Consider the following 17,234-nt stretch of genomic DNA (forward strand, 5'->3'; position numbering starts at 1 on the left):
AATAGAATTGAAGAAGAAATTCAAGTATTCCACTACTATTTTAAAGAAACAATACTTGTTATACATCAAACAACTAAAAAGATGAATATGGCAACAAGTAACAAGTACTGGAAAAATGAAATGAAAATTTTTAAGTTTTACGTCTCACGGTTATGCCGGTTTGGCCAAAGTAGACGGTGATGATGAGAAATGAATGAAATGGAGAAAGCGAGAGAACTCCCAGAAACACACGCACACTTTTTTTGTCCACTCAAAGCTCACGTGGCGCGAGTTGAGATCGAACCAAGGACCAAATGTACCAAAAGTGAATGCTCTACCACTGGGCAACCGCTAACAAGCAAAATAATTAGTGGGTTGAAGATAATGGTTGAAAATGTAAAAAAAAAAAAAAAAGATGCTTTTACGATGTACTAATAAAATAAATTTATTGAAATGTTCGAGAAAGAGATCTTGTTATGCTTCATTTATTTCATACATGTTCTTTCTGCATGTTTTAAATGTGCCATAAACCAAAACTGTTGAACCATACTTTAAGCAGAACATTCTAATAGTTTGTATGCAACACGCTAATCAAAAATATAAATGCAGTGGTCTACAGTTTCAATAAATTTTATTGTTCACTCATCTGTCACGTGCTCTAAAATGAAATGCGGTATATTAGACAAAATGGTCATCTTTGTTGTTTTGTTAGATTTCTCTCTCTCTCTGTGTCTCTCTGTTAGAAAAATACTGTAAGTGAAGTAGCCGTTAGACACAGTCATAAACTTCGAGTGAGTCATTAAATATATACACCTTACACCATCTTGAATTCTTTTTATTTTTATTTTCGTTGGAATTCTCTCAATTTAAGAATAGATGCACCTGAGTTTTCCCGTTATTAACGTAAATTATGTTTCGCAAAAGAATTGTGCATGCATGCGACGACCCCGGGCGCCGAAGTAAAGGGGCGCAAACTTCTGGAGGAAAATGAAAAGAAAACAAGGAAAGGAAAGAAAAGAAGAAAGAAAAATTACTTGTATAACAGTAGTATGTAGTTTAATCCTTTTTCTGCTTTAGGACAGGGGCGGATCCATGGGGGGCGATCGGGGCGATTGTTCCCCCCAGAAGAGGAAACTTTCTTTTTTATATATATAAATAATATCCATCCCAGAGTTTGGAGCCCTTAAAAGTAGCATTATGACAACCCACCGCCCCCCCCAGAAGTCGGTCCTGGATCCGCCCCTGCTTTAGGAAGTGGTCCTATAATGTTACGTTTGGAAAATGCTTGTGTACATATATAAAATGGAAGGAAAAAAATAATAAAAAGTGTTCAAAAGCAAGAAAAAGCAGGGTTTATTTTCGAACATTTTATTACGCTTCGCGCCAAACGTGTTGGTCTGACCTCACTCATATGTACTGGGGCGCCATTGTATACTCTCGCCCTGGGCGCTTATTTTCCACGGCACGGCACTGAATTATGTAACTCAACATTTTTTCAATAGTTTCAAGTACCATTAATTATAATATCTAATATTATGTTTAGGAGGAGGGTAGTCCGAGATATTCTCTCGATACGTCATGGCCAAAAATTATACGATCATTTTACTATTCTATTTTAACGCAATCATTTCGCGTCTTTCGCCTGGTTTGCATTTGCAACGAAAATTTCAAAACTTCATAAATCCGTTCATAGTTTAACATACATTTATAAAACTAAACTTTCATTCTATCATTTACTGAGTAAGTATATAATACGTTTATGTGTGAGCATCGTATCGAACATACAGTAGATTGAGAAACGAAACAAAACAAACACACTAACGGTTTTATTATAATCGACATAAAATAAGCCATTACTTAAACTTACACTATAATCACAATTTATGTTTGTGTATATTCTAGGCTCCATTTTTTTTCGGCAATATTCCTCATAAAAAAAAAGAAACGTTGAACGTCTGGCTTTATATAATAGACGGAAATTGGCAGTGACTTTCAATTGTTTCTCTGTTTCTAAGTGGGTAAACACAAACTATAAAATGGAAGACATCTACAGGGTTAACCAAAATTAGCGTCTTAGTCAATACAAATGAATATGTGGGAAAAGCAATTACATTAATATTAAACTCAACGAATCTTTGATATGATAGAAGATACTGAAACAGCAGGGCAGGACATGTTTGTGAACACTTAAAAAAACTCATTCTTTACGTCGTATTCTAGTTAAGTTGATTTAATAATACAAAATTGGGAGCATCAACCTTAGCCGTACTAATTGTTACACTACGTGCTTTCCAATCTTTCAACTTAAATCAGCTGAATGTTTGTTGTAGGCAAGGGCGCCGATTTCTCTGTATTTTTTTGGGGGGGTCCTATTGAGATGCAAAAGGTATATATATATGAGGATTTTAAGACAAATTGCATTCAAATTATGCAAAATATTGTATACTCATAAATACAATACGGGGGCCCACATGAGTTTTGGATGGGGAGGGGCCCCCTTGGCCCCCCAGGATCGGCGCCCTTGGCTGTAGGCCCTTAAAATGGGCGGCATTTGAGTGGCCCTGGGTATTTAGAGGGCTGGCAGTGAATGCAGTAGTATTGAACTTCCCGCGCCGAGGAATAGTAATAATACGTCACTAATGAAATGATGGGAAACCTGAGAAAATTCTTGCAACACGAAATATGGAAAATTTTATTACCTTTTACTGGATAACTTACAGTTGTATTTGATTACTCATTCTTTGTGGTTTTGGATAACTAGTGTAATTCCCAAACAAAACAAAAACTGCAAAATAACCGAAACGTTATAAACAAAACACTGGTGTTTCAAAAGAAGTAAATTCCCATAGATTTATTTTCTCAAAAACCTATATTTTTCCCCCTTTTAAATCACGTACGCATATATTTTAAACAATTCCGATTATTTTTCGAGTTTTTAGCTCTGAAATAATTGTAAATATTTACCCAATTCACTAAGAATGTTTAGAAGTACAACCTGTCTGTAAACTGTTTAATATGAACTTAGAATTAAAAAAAAAAAAAACTATCAATCTTTTGTAAGTTTGGAAATTTTCATAGGTTACCTATTTTCTCGTTTGTTGAGCAGCGCATCGTGGAAGCGTGTAAAACCTTTTGCACAACTGATTTCTTGGAATGACGATTATTTCCTTAAACGTCAGGGCTGCCGAAATCAGGACCCTCGAACCAGGCCCGTATCCACGGGGGAGCAAGGGGGCCGGTCCCCCCTATACCTTGGCTGGCCCCCATAAAATTTCACGGTAGGCTTGCAAATGGACTATAATTTGGTGATGAAGTATAATATGATTGGGTCGGGCCCCCCTAACTTCTACCGCCCCCCCCCCTAAATTTTTGGGCTGGCTACGGGCCTGCCTCAAACCACATTTGTCCTATAAGTAGCTTCCAACTTAGTCCTTTTTAAACCTGAACTAATTATAATAGCTATTTAATAACGATAGAATAACACGACGTTCCCAGTGATTCATTGTCATTTTGTTTGAAAATTTTACACTGTTTACTTATACGTCCAGCATACGGATTCATTAGCACTTAAAGGCCTACGATAAATATTATTTTGCAGGCCAAAAGCCAAATTGATGCACTCTAAAAATTATTTTACCAAATTACAACAAATTACTAGGAGCAAAATTTTCACGTGGCGTTGTAGTTAAGTCAAACGTCTGCGTAAATATAAATAAGAATGCTGTTGATAAATAAAATTACAATAATTGGTCAAATATGTTAATATGAACTATATATTTGCGGAATTAGTTTAAGAACAACGCAACACCCTTATACTTGCTAGCAATATCCAGTTATTATCTGACTGGAGAATTGTTTAAGAGCACATAGCTTATAGTTTCACCAGATCGAGAAACGGAAGGATAATACGAGTAGCCAACCAGAACGACTTGCAATGTTGCCAGTTTGCTTACCAGGCAAAGTTGCCAGATATTTATCCTGACTTTTTTCTTTTTTTTTTTTTTTGCACATTGATTTCTAAGGGGAACTATCTTTCTGTTTTCTTTACAATTAACTGGAATTTTTTTTTTGATTATGTGATTTTATGGATTTGTTCTTCCAAGCTAGTAAGATATTCGTTTGCTTTTTCATAAATGAACTTGCATTTTTTGTAAATCTAATATTTACTTAAATAAAAATTTTAGTAATATATATATATTTGAATACCTTTTGAGTCCTCGTCTAGAGATACAAATTTCACTCTTTGACAATGTCGCAAATAAAGAACCCAAGATTAGATCTACCAATCTATCAAATAGTTATATCGATTTTCCAGTTGGCAGCTAAGGTCGATATTGATTGACACTAGCATCCCTTATTAGTGTAACAATCGATTCAACTGCTTCTTACATTCGTACAGTAATGCTAATGGCTCCAAGTTAATCTCCGACGTTGCTACATTGTGAAATTTTTGATTCCCCATAGCAGCTGAAGGAGGCTCCGGTGGGCATACCATCATATAACATTTTTGCTTTATTTTGACCTGTAGAATAGTGCCCTGTGGTCTGTATGCGCAATTTTTAGAACACCCTATATATATATAACACATAACTATTTTGATGAATTAAAGGGCCAAGTTAAATAGAAATTTAAGAAGGGGTTATTTTTTAAAAATTAAACCATTAAAATCCCAACTTATTTGAAAGAAAACAAAAAAAATATTCCCCAGATTATTATTTTACGATACATATTCTTTGCATATTCTCCTTTCTGTTTGTTTGTTTGTTAGTACAAGGTGCATTGTCTCAGTGGCAATGAAACGAATTTTCCGAAATCAACACTGGATACTGTAGTTTTGAAGAAAAAAAAGATGTATTAATATTTTGATAATCTTTTTCCAGTAGGAAGTAGTATGTAACTTTTACATTTTTTTGGTGTATACTCACACACGCACTTGTCTTTCTTATCATACAATTATGGTATTGCATACATTCATACGCACATACACATACATACATACATACACATCCATATATATATATATATATATATATATATATATATATATATATATATATATATATATATATATATATATATATACAAACGTTTATAATCACAAGTGCTCGGTAACAGTTATTCATCTATACATGCTTCAGTATATACAAACATCCTGACAACAACCAATTACACTCTGGAACAACTTGTTTCATACCTGTACAACCAGATAATAACTACGCTTCTTTATTAATTGTTAAGTAATGAGATTAACAAAAAAAATTGCACCATTTGTGAAGTAATAACGCCTGTAAGAGTGTGTTCAGAGCGGCAGTGAACGGCTGCTGAGTCCTTGTAAACACTCGTGTTTTTTTTTTGGCTTTTTTTTTCAATTTAAAAATCTTCCTTTCGCACCATTTTCTCTTAAGAAATGTGGTAACTACATTATTTTTTTTCCTGCCTTTGTTTATGACCAGCTTCAACAACAAACATTAACAACAGTACAACAATCTTTTGTTCTTTTTTTCCTCTTTGCTTCAAACACTTCTTCTTTTTCTTCTACACAGCCCCCACCTGTCTTTCATTTTTCATAAAATTTTCACTATATCATTCAGCCATTGTTCGATCGCCATCTTACTTTCATCCCTCGCCTAATTTTTTTTTTGGAACGATTGCACAGAAGCACCATATATCGTTTTCAACAAACGTTTTCTTTTTTTTTTTTTGTATATGTATATGTGTGTAAATTTGTTTCTTTCGTCACTCATTCTTTTCTCAATCACTTTTTTTTTTAAAACCCCCTTGTTTGATTCAAAAACAAGTTTTCTTCCCCCACTTATCAGGTTCCTCACTTTTCAGCACTGACAATGGCGCACTATTTTGTTTTGTATTTTTTTTTTTACGTATTCATTCACCTCGCCTTCAAGGCATTAGGAAATCAAAAAAGTGCCTCCATTTTTGGGCTCAGCCCTTTAAATATAAACAGAATTAGATTTTTTATTTTTTTAAATAATATGTCTCTATATTTTTCTTTATCTTCTTCATTTTTTTTAAATATCTAACCTATATTTGTGTGTGTGTATATATATACTTTTATATATATATATTACTTATTCATTCAGCACCACGTACGTTTTTCGACATTTTGTTATATGTCTGACCTCATTCATTTCCTATTTTCGTAAACCCCCCCCCAAAAAAATTGCGTAAAGCTTTCATAACTCTTTTAGTTTTTTTTAAAACTTTATATATAATATATATATATCTACAGTCAAGTTGGACATCAGAATATGTCTGTAAATCACAATTAATAGAACATTTCTGTTGTACAACTGAACATATTACCAGTATAACTAACATAAGATGTACTTTTTTTTAAAAAAAAAGTTTCATTAGTTTTTGTAAAAAAAAATATTATTATTGAATAGCTGATACCGTATCTACTGGGCTTTCTCATTTATAATCCATTTGCTAGTACATATGAATATATAAGATGGACTTCTAAATTGTGCGATTGATTGTAGACAAGAAACCAGTAAAAATAAATCCAAAACGAAACGAACAATAACCAAAAATACAGAATATCTCAAAAATTGCCTGATCATAATCATAATAATGATAACCTGACAAATGGACATTTTTTTCTTTAAAAAGAAATTCTCATGTTTTATTTTATTTTTAAATGTCAAGAAATTGACATTTTGAAGTATCTATCCTGTATAACGCTTCTATATACTTGTCATTTTTTTTGCTCTGTTTATATGTATATATATATATTATTTTCTCATACGAAAAAAGTAAAGATTTTTTTTTTAATACACGACAGAATTAACATGTTTAAACATGTTTGTTTGACATGTTGATTTACCCGTTGCTAATTTTTTGTTTCTGTATTTTTTCATTTACATAGTTTTAATAACTATTTATTTATTATTTTTTTTTAGAAAAAATTCATTAAAGTTCTTACTTTTTTTTCCATCAGGTGTATATTCAACACACTGTGAAAAAAAAAATTACCAAAGACATTCAACTTGACAAATCACTGTACAACCTGGAATTAATTATTTCTTATGCACAGCATATATTTGAATTCCTTTTTCGTTTCACCCTTTCATATATACATATATATATGTATACTTTTTACATATCTTTTTTTTTTTTTTTACAAAAGAAAAACATGTGCACGTAAAAAGGAAGTATTCTCCCCACATTCGGATATGTTCCAGAACAGTTTTTTTTTATACACACGATAAGTCAAATTGTCTCTTTGTGCAGTTATGAAGAACTGAATATGAACCCGCTCTTATTATTTTTGGAAATTAGCCTCTCCAGCTTAACCGTCCTTTTGTGACCTTGAGCTGACCTCGCCCCTGCAAGGAAAAAATGTCTGTACTTATCTATTTCCAAACTTCACTCTCTCTCTCTCTGATGGGACTGCAGTATTCATTTACTACTTAATATTGTGTTTCCCTTTCTGTTGTGGTAGCTTTAGGGGTGAGGATTAGAAGATTAGGTTCAGTGGGACTAGGACGGAGAGGATTTTTTTTCAAAGTCTCAAGAGGGAAGTTAGAAGTCGGGGACCCTCAACACGGGAAGAAGACAGAAACAGAAAAAAAATCTATTGCTTGAAAAAATGGAATTCTTCCTCTTTTTTTTTTCTGGATTTGACGTTGAAGGCAGCACGATCTTCATCAAACGCCAGCTATATAATATATGTATATATGTATTTTTTTTAAAAAAAAACTGACGGTATTTAAGAATCTGAACGAATTGAGATTTTTTTTTTACCCCCAAAAAATCTGTTTCCTCGGCTTATTCCATCTCACAACTACCAAACTTTTCTTCATAGCTTAACCCTTCGAAGTACAATGTGTTCACGCCAAATCTTGCACTCAGCCGTTTCCGCAGGACATACGTCTCAAAAGTATGCAAAAAATATATCTAACTATCCGTACCTATGAAGTACTCGTGTCCTTAAAGCCTGTCCTCCTCTTCTTCCTCTTCGACGTCCTCACGATTCTCCTCCGATTCCTCCTTATAGCCTGGGTGTTCTGATATTGCATAATAATTGCCGTTATATATTACGCCCAACTCTCGTAGCACGTTCCCTCGAATGGTAGCTTTGATTGTCCAATTGTAGCAGTCGTCGCTCTCGCTCTCTCGGTCGAGCCGCTCCACGTCCACGATTTTCGAGCTCAGCCGCTCCAAGATGATGCCGATGTCCTTGATGGTGAGGTGTCGCTTCTGATCCACGGAGAGCTGGTCAATGAGCAGGAGAAACTTCTCCGTTGTGATCGCTTCCTCTTCCATGATGGTGTTCTCGGTCTCTGACTCGGAACTCTCGTGTTCGATTCTGGACGCCGCACCTTCGCTTTCGATGTCTAAAAACCTCACGTGCGCCCCCTTCGGAAGAGGTCTTCGCACGTCCTGTTGAGCATCTTGGATGGGGGATGTGGCCACCGATTTGTGGACCTGGATCTTCCTTCCCTCCTCGTGGAGCGCACAGCAGTGGAAGTCACACTCGTTATTCTCGGCGGGGCTCCCACTTCTTGGCTGGTGAACGTGGTTGGCACATTCCGGCGTATGAATATGGATAGTTGTACTTTCGAAGGAGCTTCCTTGCTTTATTAGGCGAGCACCAGACATTGCTCCATAGGAACTACTTACTTTGGCTGAATGAACATCATCATGGTTTATCACAGTAATTTGAGGGCTGTACCTGGGTGGGTAGACGTCATTAATCAGCGTCTCTTTCTTACCATCCCGCGACACAGTACTATGGATGCCGAGTTTCTCGAGGCTTGTTTGGATAACCAGGGCAGGTCTCGAAGCCGACGCTGCAGCACCTTCCCCCACCCCCGCGGGCTTGCCTCCCACCCCTACAGTCGGGAACACAGGCTTGGCACCCACCGCGTCCGCCTTCTTTGGCGACAATCTGGAAGCTTCTGTTTTGTGCGTTGCTTGCTGCCGGTGATCCCAGTGGAGGACCACGGTGACTCTTCCCTTGTTGTCCATGATCTTCCACGACGGGGTCTCATCATGCAGTTCCAGAGCGTGTATCGTCTCGCAGACGATCCTCGGGATGGCAGAGATGGCTGCGGACGAAAGGACAACCAAACAGAGGGGTGAGAATTTAACATTAAAAACAAACAATAAAAATAATTAATACTACATTAGACAGTATACATTGAGACAACACCATGCATTAAAATAAACTTAAGAGTGTTGAATACCCGCGCCATATTGGTTTAAAGATCAGTAGTAGGTTGATTGCATTTCAGTTTATCGTTCCATTGCACCCTGACTATATGAGACGTGGATCTTAGCTTAATATGAGATCCGAACAACATAAATCCGTACCAGGAATCGAACCCAGATCTCCCGATGCAGCTACGATGGAACTCTTTGAGGCCATTTATTTATATGATATTGTTTCATTGAACCGAACGGTGATTTTGGTCGTTCGATTCCGTTGATTTCTTCGGCTCTCTCATATCCTATGGAAGCGAATCCTCACGTAATCAACGACAAGTCTGTGTGTCATTTTAATCCTCGTAACAAAGCGTTAGGCTGTTAGATTTTCTTACCTGTGCTATCACTTGCTTGACTGACGCTAATAGACGTCCCCAACTGCCAGGGTTGGATTAACCCATCTGGAGACCCGGGGCTAGAAACAATATATGGCCCCTACTGACTTCACGTAATACATTTCTGTGAAAGTACGGTAGGGAAGTTAAGGGAATATGTTTCATATTTTTGGTCATATTTTATTTTATGTTGATAATTGTATCTTCAATGATTTTTTTAGATAGCAGTTGACATTTTGATCAGAGTGGAGGCCTCTATCCACCTGGAGGCAGGTCTATAGCCCCTCTAAGTCCTTCCCTTAATCCGACCCTGTCGAATGCGCTATGACTTGTGTGTATAACTAAGTCCTTAAATGATTGGATGAATATAATATGTTAGTTCGTTGACAAACCAATAATAATAATAATAATAATTAGAATTTGTAATTAACTACTTATAGTATCCACGAGGCGAAGACTCGAGTGGAAGAATTGGACACAGAATTAACCCCTTGCGTTCCAGTGTTATTTTCACGTGTGCGTGCAGTGGTACCAGGATTTCCATTTACTGTTAAAAGAGAGTCTAGACCGTTACATAGCGCAGAGTTATTGTGCAAGCGCAAGGATGAAATGAAATGAAATCTTTGAGTTTTACGTCCCACGGTTATGCCGGCTAGGCTAAAGGAGACGGTGATGATGAGAAATGAATGAAATGGTGGAATGAAGAAAGTGGGAGGAAACGGGAGAACCCCGAGGAAACCCATGCACACGGTGTTTGTCCACCATAAAGTTCACTTGGAGCGAGCTGGGATCGAACCAGGGACCCTAAGCTCCAGAGCTGAACGCTCTACCGCTGAACCAACGCGGCCCAGTGCGAGGATAGGATCACATTACTAATAAAAAAAACAATTATTTGTATTGTGGAACATTTGGACTGCAAAAGGGAAATTTTGATGTTCTGAAGGGATTTTATGCTGCTTCAGGTTGGCAACACTGACTGAATATCAAAGACAAAGATTTCTCTTCTTTATTCTTCCCGATCTCGGAATACGATCTTGAAGTTGTCAATTGTTTATCGTCAAAACAAACGCATGTGTGTCGTAATTGAATGCTCCCTTAGACCTGCCATCTGAGGCAAAATACTTTTTTTGTCTTCTGTCAGTAAGATGCTATCACCTAAGGAGATATAGTACAGGTTTACCAATATACAATGCAACCCGAAGTTTTGATAGTAGAACTTCTGAATTTGAAGCGATGCACAAATAATGGTCATACCAAAATGAAGCCTTGTTCATGAATATATTTTTAAATTAAAGCCTGTGACAAACATCTTGGCATTTCAGCTAAACGAGTAAAACGCAAGCTCTGGCGCGACGTTGCCAAGTGGTAAAGGGGTGTGGCTATGGTTAAGCAGACAAACTACAGCTCGATGAGGTTACAGAAGATAGACGTGGATGTGTACAAAATAAAGTGGCAATACCGCTGGCTTCTCATTTGCTAGCAGCATTTAAAGGGAACTTGGAGCGCCGCCTTCAAATGCCAAGAAGTTTGTCACGCCGTTTAGGAAGCAACGATTGAAGTACACTAGGAACCACACAGTGTTGCCAGATGTAACCAAAGGTTTTTTATTTATTTATTTATTTTGCAAAACATGTAAATTGACTCATAACTCATACATATGGATGTTCTGTCGTTAATTGACAGTTTGTATAATTGGTGTACCTTGAAACTATGGAGCAGAAATTTTTTTTTTCATTTCCACCGATAACTAATCGCATGAGGCCTCTGTAAGGGGGAACTAGGAAAATCGTAGTTTTCATGAATTAACACTCTGAATTGGCAACTCTGCTGATGTTTCAGTGCATCAAAAAGTGTGTTAAGGGTCTGTCTACATTATTTAATTCCTGAAAACAACGAAAAAGAAACTTTGAAATTATCATGATAAAACTGTTACTTACATGTGCCCAGCAGCACTGCTACTACCACGCAATGAGTTATCAGCTCTAAAACAGATGCTGGAAGTACCCCCTGTTTTAATTCAAACACTGATTCATATGTTTCACCAGGTTGACAGTAACTTTAAGAAGAGTAGAAGTGTTAATGTTCTCATTGGCACCGCGAATGTTCGTTTTCAGGTCTTGTATAGTTCGAGGATTGTTCTTGTATATCTTTTGCTTTAAGCAGCTCCATAGAAATGAATAGCAGTGTTGCCGGGTATATTGGACACCCTGTAGAACTACCTCGTGCCTTACACTCCACTAAAATAATTCATCATCTACAGGATTAACACGATCCTTAATAAAGATACGTTTTTATGACATCCCTATTGATGTTACTGGTATTTTGCAACGGAGTATTTTATGACATCCACATAGATGTCACTGGTATTTTGCAACGGAGTATTTTATGACATCCACATAGATGTCACTGGTATTTTGCAACGGAGTATTTTATGACATCCACATAGATGTCACAGACATTTTGCAACGGAGTATTTTATGACATCCCCATAGATGTCACTGGTATTTTGCAACGGAGTTTTTTTATGACATCCCCATAGATGTCACTGGTATTTTGCAACGGAGTTTTTTATGATACCCCCATAGATGTCACTGGTATTTTGCAACGGAGTTTTTTTATGACATCCCCATAGATGTCACTGGTATTTTGCAACGGAGTTTTTTATGATACCCCCATAGATGTCACTGGTATTTTGCAACGGAGTTTTTATGACATCCCCATAGATGTCACTGGTATTTTGCAACGGAGTATTTTCTAGCATCCACATGGATGTCACTGGAACGCAAGGGGTTAATCTTTTACAAGGTAAGAGTCATAAACAAGAAGTTTCCAAAAATCTGTAAAAGAAAAGCATTTAAATCTCCGTTCGTTTAAAAGATAAATAGGAGAGAACATTTGCCCAAATCAATCGATTGAAGAAGGAGATCGGTGAATTTTATAAGACAATGCTGCTAACTTCCACGTTAAGTGGTTACACTCCTGTAACATTTCTTTTTAGCTCAAATAAACCCCTTTAGTAGGTATAACAACATTATGCTACCATTTCAAGGTAGAAAATGGATTACCTTCTAAGGACTGAAAGTACAGTACGGCACAGGTATTCAGCAACGCAAATAAGTAAGTAACAGAAACATTCTTAATATAATAATAATTAATTTATTCAATGAACCGCTTCATTTGGTGGCAACTTTTTCCATAACTATTGTAATAAAACACTGTAAAATGTTACACTGTAAACAATATATTAACAAATGAATTATGATTCTCAAAAACAAATCCGTTGAGAAAGAGATTAATTTAATTAATGTTTTCTACAATTAATAATTAAAGATCTGTATAATTTTCAGTGGGTAAGAACCAGAGGTGGAGTGGGTCTTGGTTGAAGTGGGTCAAGATTTGTGAGTGGGTCAGTGGGTCATAGGTCAACAGGACGTGATCCACTGCGACCCACTACCCCCCGTGACCCACTCAGGCCTACTGACCCGCAATGACCTCTCTGACCCACCCACCATAACCCACTCTGCTCAGTGCATTGTATTCAGCATCTTCTGAACACTAGTGAATTTGCCTACGTTTTACTTTCAAGGCCTCCGTTTTTCTTCCTTTTTTCATTTGTTTCTATTTATTACCTGAAATGAGTATATCTAAGAGACAAATGAACTTCAGGCACTTGGATATTGATATTTGTAATTGTAATAATAGCAACACAACTTACTACTTGGCTTTTGAGACACAGCCTGTGCGTTTTTAGAGGAGTTGACTACTGGAAAAAATATGTTTTTGAATCACCTGTAATATATAAAAAATTGAATGTAACTATGTGTGGGTGACCATCACGGCCAAATAGCAAAGCCAAATGAAATGACTTTTGGTATATAGTTAGGCCCTAATCCCAACTGGGATATTATCATATTTCTGTCATTATAATAAATATTCTAAGGGGGCAATGGGGGTCCGAATTTTGACGAAAAATTTAGTATCTCAGTAGGCGTTCAACTTAGGAAGCTGCAATTTCAGCATATTAACTCTTTATTAAAAGTAAACAGAACGTATCCTAGTATTTTTTAAAACTCTCTTTTATAATGGGGGAGGCACTTTCTATATATAGGAAATTAGTAATGGGTTGAAATGTAAAAATAATCGAAAACAATCGATATTAGTTGAGAAATGAATTGAGAAACTTTTTAATTAGGAGACAAAAACTACAGTGCTTCACATTTTATATCTATTGCTCTATATTATAATGAAAGCTGTGATTATTGTATGCAACGTTCAGAGCACATGGTAATCAAACCATAAAATTGTGAGAAAAATAGATATAAAATTTGTACTGTGAGCTTAATTACATGGAAATTTTAAGTTTGTAGGGTATGCTTAATCATGTGGAAAATTTTAGACTATTTTTTTCCCTTTATGTTGGCCTGCTTTACTTTGATTTGAGACTTTCAAGTTTCATCCTATTTTCTACTGAAAAGTATCTGTAATTCAACAAGGAAATAATTTTATATATAGTAACTAAATTGAAATTCATCGTATGACAAACACTCTTACCATTTTATATCGTAAAGGTCAAGTCCATCGTTAATGTAACGAAGCATGCTTGAGCGATTGGCCATAGAAATTCAAACTTCGATTAGTGATAATTTTACGGCCTTGTTTCACGGTAAAAATCAGTGAAAAAATAGGCGTGGATCATGGGTCAGAGTTGATGACATGTGTTTTGATGGGTAGTGGGTCAGTGTGCATCACGGTGGGTGGTGGGTTATGGTGGATCGTGGGTAAGAGTGGGTCACAATGGGTGGTAGGTCAATGGGTCATGAGTCAAATTTTCAATGTCCCATGCCATCTCTGTTAAGGACTATAAACAAGATTTAGAACGAACATATAGTGTCTCCCTAACAGCACAATTACACAGCAGGCATATGCCTAGTATGTTCCCTCAGATACATGGGAATGTGCCCAGTGCCTTATGTACCTATGAGATAGAAATCACATGGATGGCAAGTGATAGTCACAGTCTATATCCGCCCCTAGGCACATGCCTGACATGTATCTGGGGAGATTACCTAGTATGTTTTAGGTATGTTCTTCCCATACCGTAAGCGAAACTTACTTCCCCAAAACTTATTAATCGCTTTTATGCGTAGTTTGTTTACATTAAGGTGAGTCTAAAAACACTTTTAAAAAAGTAATAAAATAAAGAAACACCCGAAGGTGGGCGCGAACCACAAACCCTTTGATTACTGGGCTCCTACTCTTCCGGCTTGGCCACAGAGGCGATGAAGAAAGCGTAGCTTGTAGAGGAATAAATCCTTGGGGTCTTTTTAATTTGGCTAATAAGAATGCTCTTGTAACCCTGTATATTCGACGATAACATTTGAGATCAGATAAAATCCGCTCGCCATGTAATTTTATAACAAAATGACGCGCGTCTCTTTGCTTTATTTCATGGTTCTTCCATATTCACTTTCAAATGATCGGCGACAGTTGGCATCTAAAAAAAATACAATTCTTTATCCCTAACACCTAACAGCACAGGATGTGCTAGGCATGTACCATTTAGGTGTCCCAGCTACTTTTTAGGTACCAGACACTTGGCACATATAATATTCATGTGCTAGGTATGTACTTTCCTCCAGCTTGGGGGTTTGGGTAAGGATAACAAGCTCATTCTGTAAAAAAAGCACTTGTTCAGAAATATTCACAAAAGCCTTGGACAAGGACTAATAACTTGGCACGACTTCAGCAAAAGAAAATGGACATGAGATTTGGAGCATGGAATATTAGAAGTCTTTATAGGGCAGGCGCGTTAAAATCCGTAACGAGTGAGCTGGAGAAATACAGGATGGACCTAGTAGGAGTTCAGGGAGTTAGGTGGGAAGGAAATGGATGTGAATTCCGGAAATTTTACGTTGTTTTACGGGGAAGGGAATAGAAATCACCAGTTAGGAACAGGGTTTTTTGTTCACAAATCTATACTACCAGCAATTAAACGGGTTGAATTTGTTACTGACAGATTTTCTTTTATTACTATTAACGGACGGTGGTGTCATATTATTGTTTTAAATGTACATGCCCAAACTGAAGATAAGGACGATGATATAAAAGACAGTTTTTACGAAGAAGTGGAACTGATATTTGACCAACTCCAGCGATACCATATGAAAATTCTATTAGGGGATTTCAATGCGAAGGTAGGACGAGAGGATATTTTCAAACCGATTAAAGGGAACGAAAGTCTACATATGGAAAGTAATGACAACGGTGTTAGACTCATGAATTTCGCAACATCCAAAAACCTAATCATGAAGAGTACAAAATTCCCACATCGCGACGTTCATAAATACACTTGGACATCACCAGACGGAAAAACACACAATCAAATTGATCACGTTTTAGTAGATAGAAGAAGACAATCTAGAATAATTCATGTCCGGTCCTTTAGAGGGGCTGATTATGATACTGACCACTACCTGGTAGCAGCGATAATACGAGAGAGATTATCGTTGAATAAATGTAATATTCAATATCCGAAAACGGAGAGATTTAATTTAAAGAAATTAGAAGAAAGCCAGGTAAGAGAGGAATATCAGATTGAAGTTTCGAATATATTCTCGGCTTTAGAATATTCGGAGTGCACCAGTGTTGAGGATACCTGGATTGAAATTAGAGATAGCATTAAAATCTCAGCAAAAGAAAAGTTGGGACACGCGGAAATACGTAGGAACAAACCATGGTTCGACCAGGAATATATTAAACTAACAGAGAAGAGAAAACAGGCAAAATTACGCTGGCTACAAAATCCGAATGGAATAAGTACACAAAATTTCGCAGATATCAGACGGAATACTTCCTAAATTTTTAAAACAAAGAAACGCGATTATTTGAAAGTTAAAATTAAGGAACTTGAAGATAATAGTAAAAATAAAAACATCCGGGACATGTATAAGGGGATCAATGAATTTAAGAAAGGCTATCAACCTCGTGCTTATATATTAAAGAAATCTGACGGTACAGTTCTCACTGGTACGGATAACATCTTAAATAGATGGAAAGATTTCTTTGACGATTTGTTTAACAAGCAACCAAAAACTAGTGTGCGTGGAGAAAAGGAGATACACACCGCAGAACCGTATATTCCAGAACCCAACCGAATAGAAGTAGAAACTGCTATAAAGAAATTAAAGAAACACAAATCTCCGGGTGTAGATGAAATTACGGCTGAGTTAATTTTAGCTAGAGCCGAAAAATTGTGGAACAAGATACACAAACTCATTCTCCTTATCTGGAACAAGGAAGAATTGCCACAAGAGTGGAAGAATCAATCATTGTTCCAATTCACAAGAAAGGCGACAAAACTGACTGTAATAATTATCAAGGCATTTCTCTTCTGTCAACATTCTATAAAATCCTTTCAAATATTCTGTTAGCAAGATTGACAACATACGCAGATGAAATTATTGGAGATTATCAGTGTGGATTTAGACGAAATCGATCAACTATCGACCAAATATTTACCATTCGCTAAATACTTAAAAAAAGTGGGAATACAATACCCCGGTACATCAATTATTTATTGATTTTAGAAAGGCGTACCACTCGGTTAGGAGAGTAACATATACAACGTCCTTACAGAACTCGGAATACCGAGAAAGCTAATTAGAATAATTAAGATATGTTTAAATGAATCCC

General features: G+C 36.5%; 1 protein-coding gene across 2 annotated transcripts in view; it reads right to left on the reverse strand.

The window, feature by feature from the left end:
* Nucleotides 1-5,046: 5,046 nt before the first annotated feature.
* Drep2 (DNA fragmentation factor-related protein 2) overlaps nt 5,047-17,234 on the reverse strand; it is a 251,070-nt gene continuing 238,882 nt past the window's right edge. For both annotated transcript variants that reach the window (XM_081740609.1, XM_081740608.1), the window contains exon 4: nt 5,047-9,050. In XM_081740609.1, coding sequence (XP_081596735.1) covers nt 7,930-9,050 — 1,121 coding nt within the window. In that variant the 3' untranslated portion in view covers nt 5,047-7,929. The remainder of the gene's footprint in view (nt 9,051-17,234) is intronic.

Source organism: Thermobia domestica, chromosome 15 (genome assembly GCF_964235325.1).
Source record: "Thermobia domestica chromosome 15, izTheDome1.hap1.1, whole genome shotgun sequence".
Lineage (NCBI taxonomy): Eukaryota > Metazoa > Arthropoda > Insecta > Zygentoma > Lepismatidae > Thermobia > Thermobia domestica.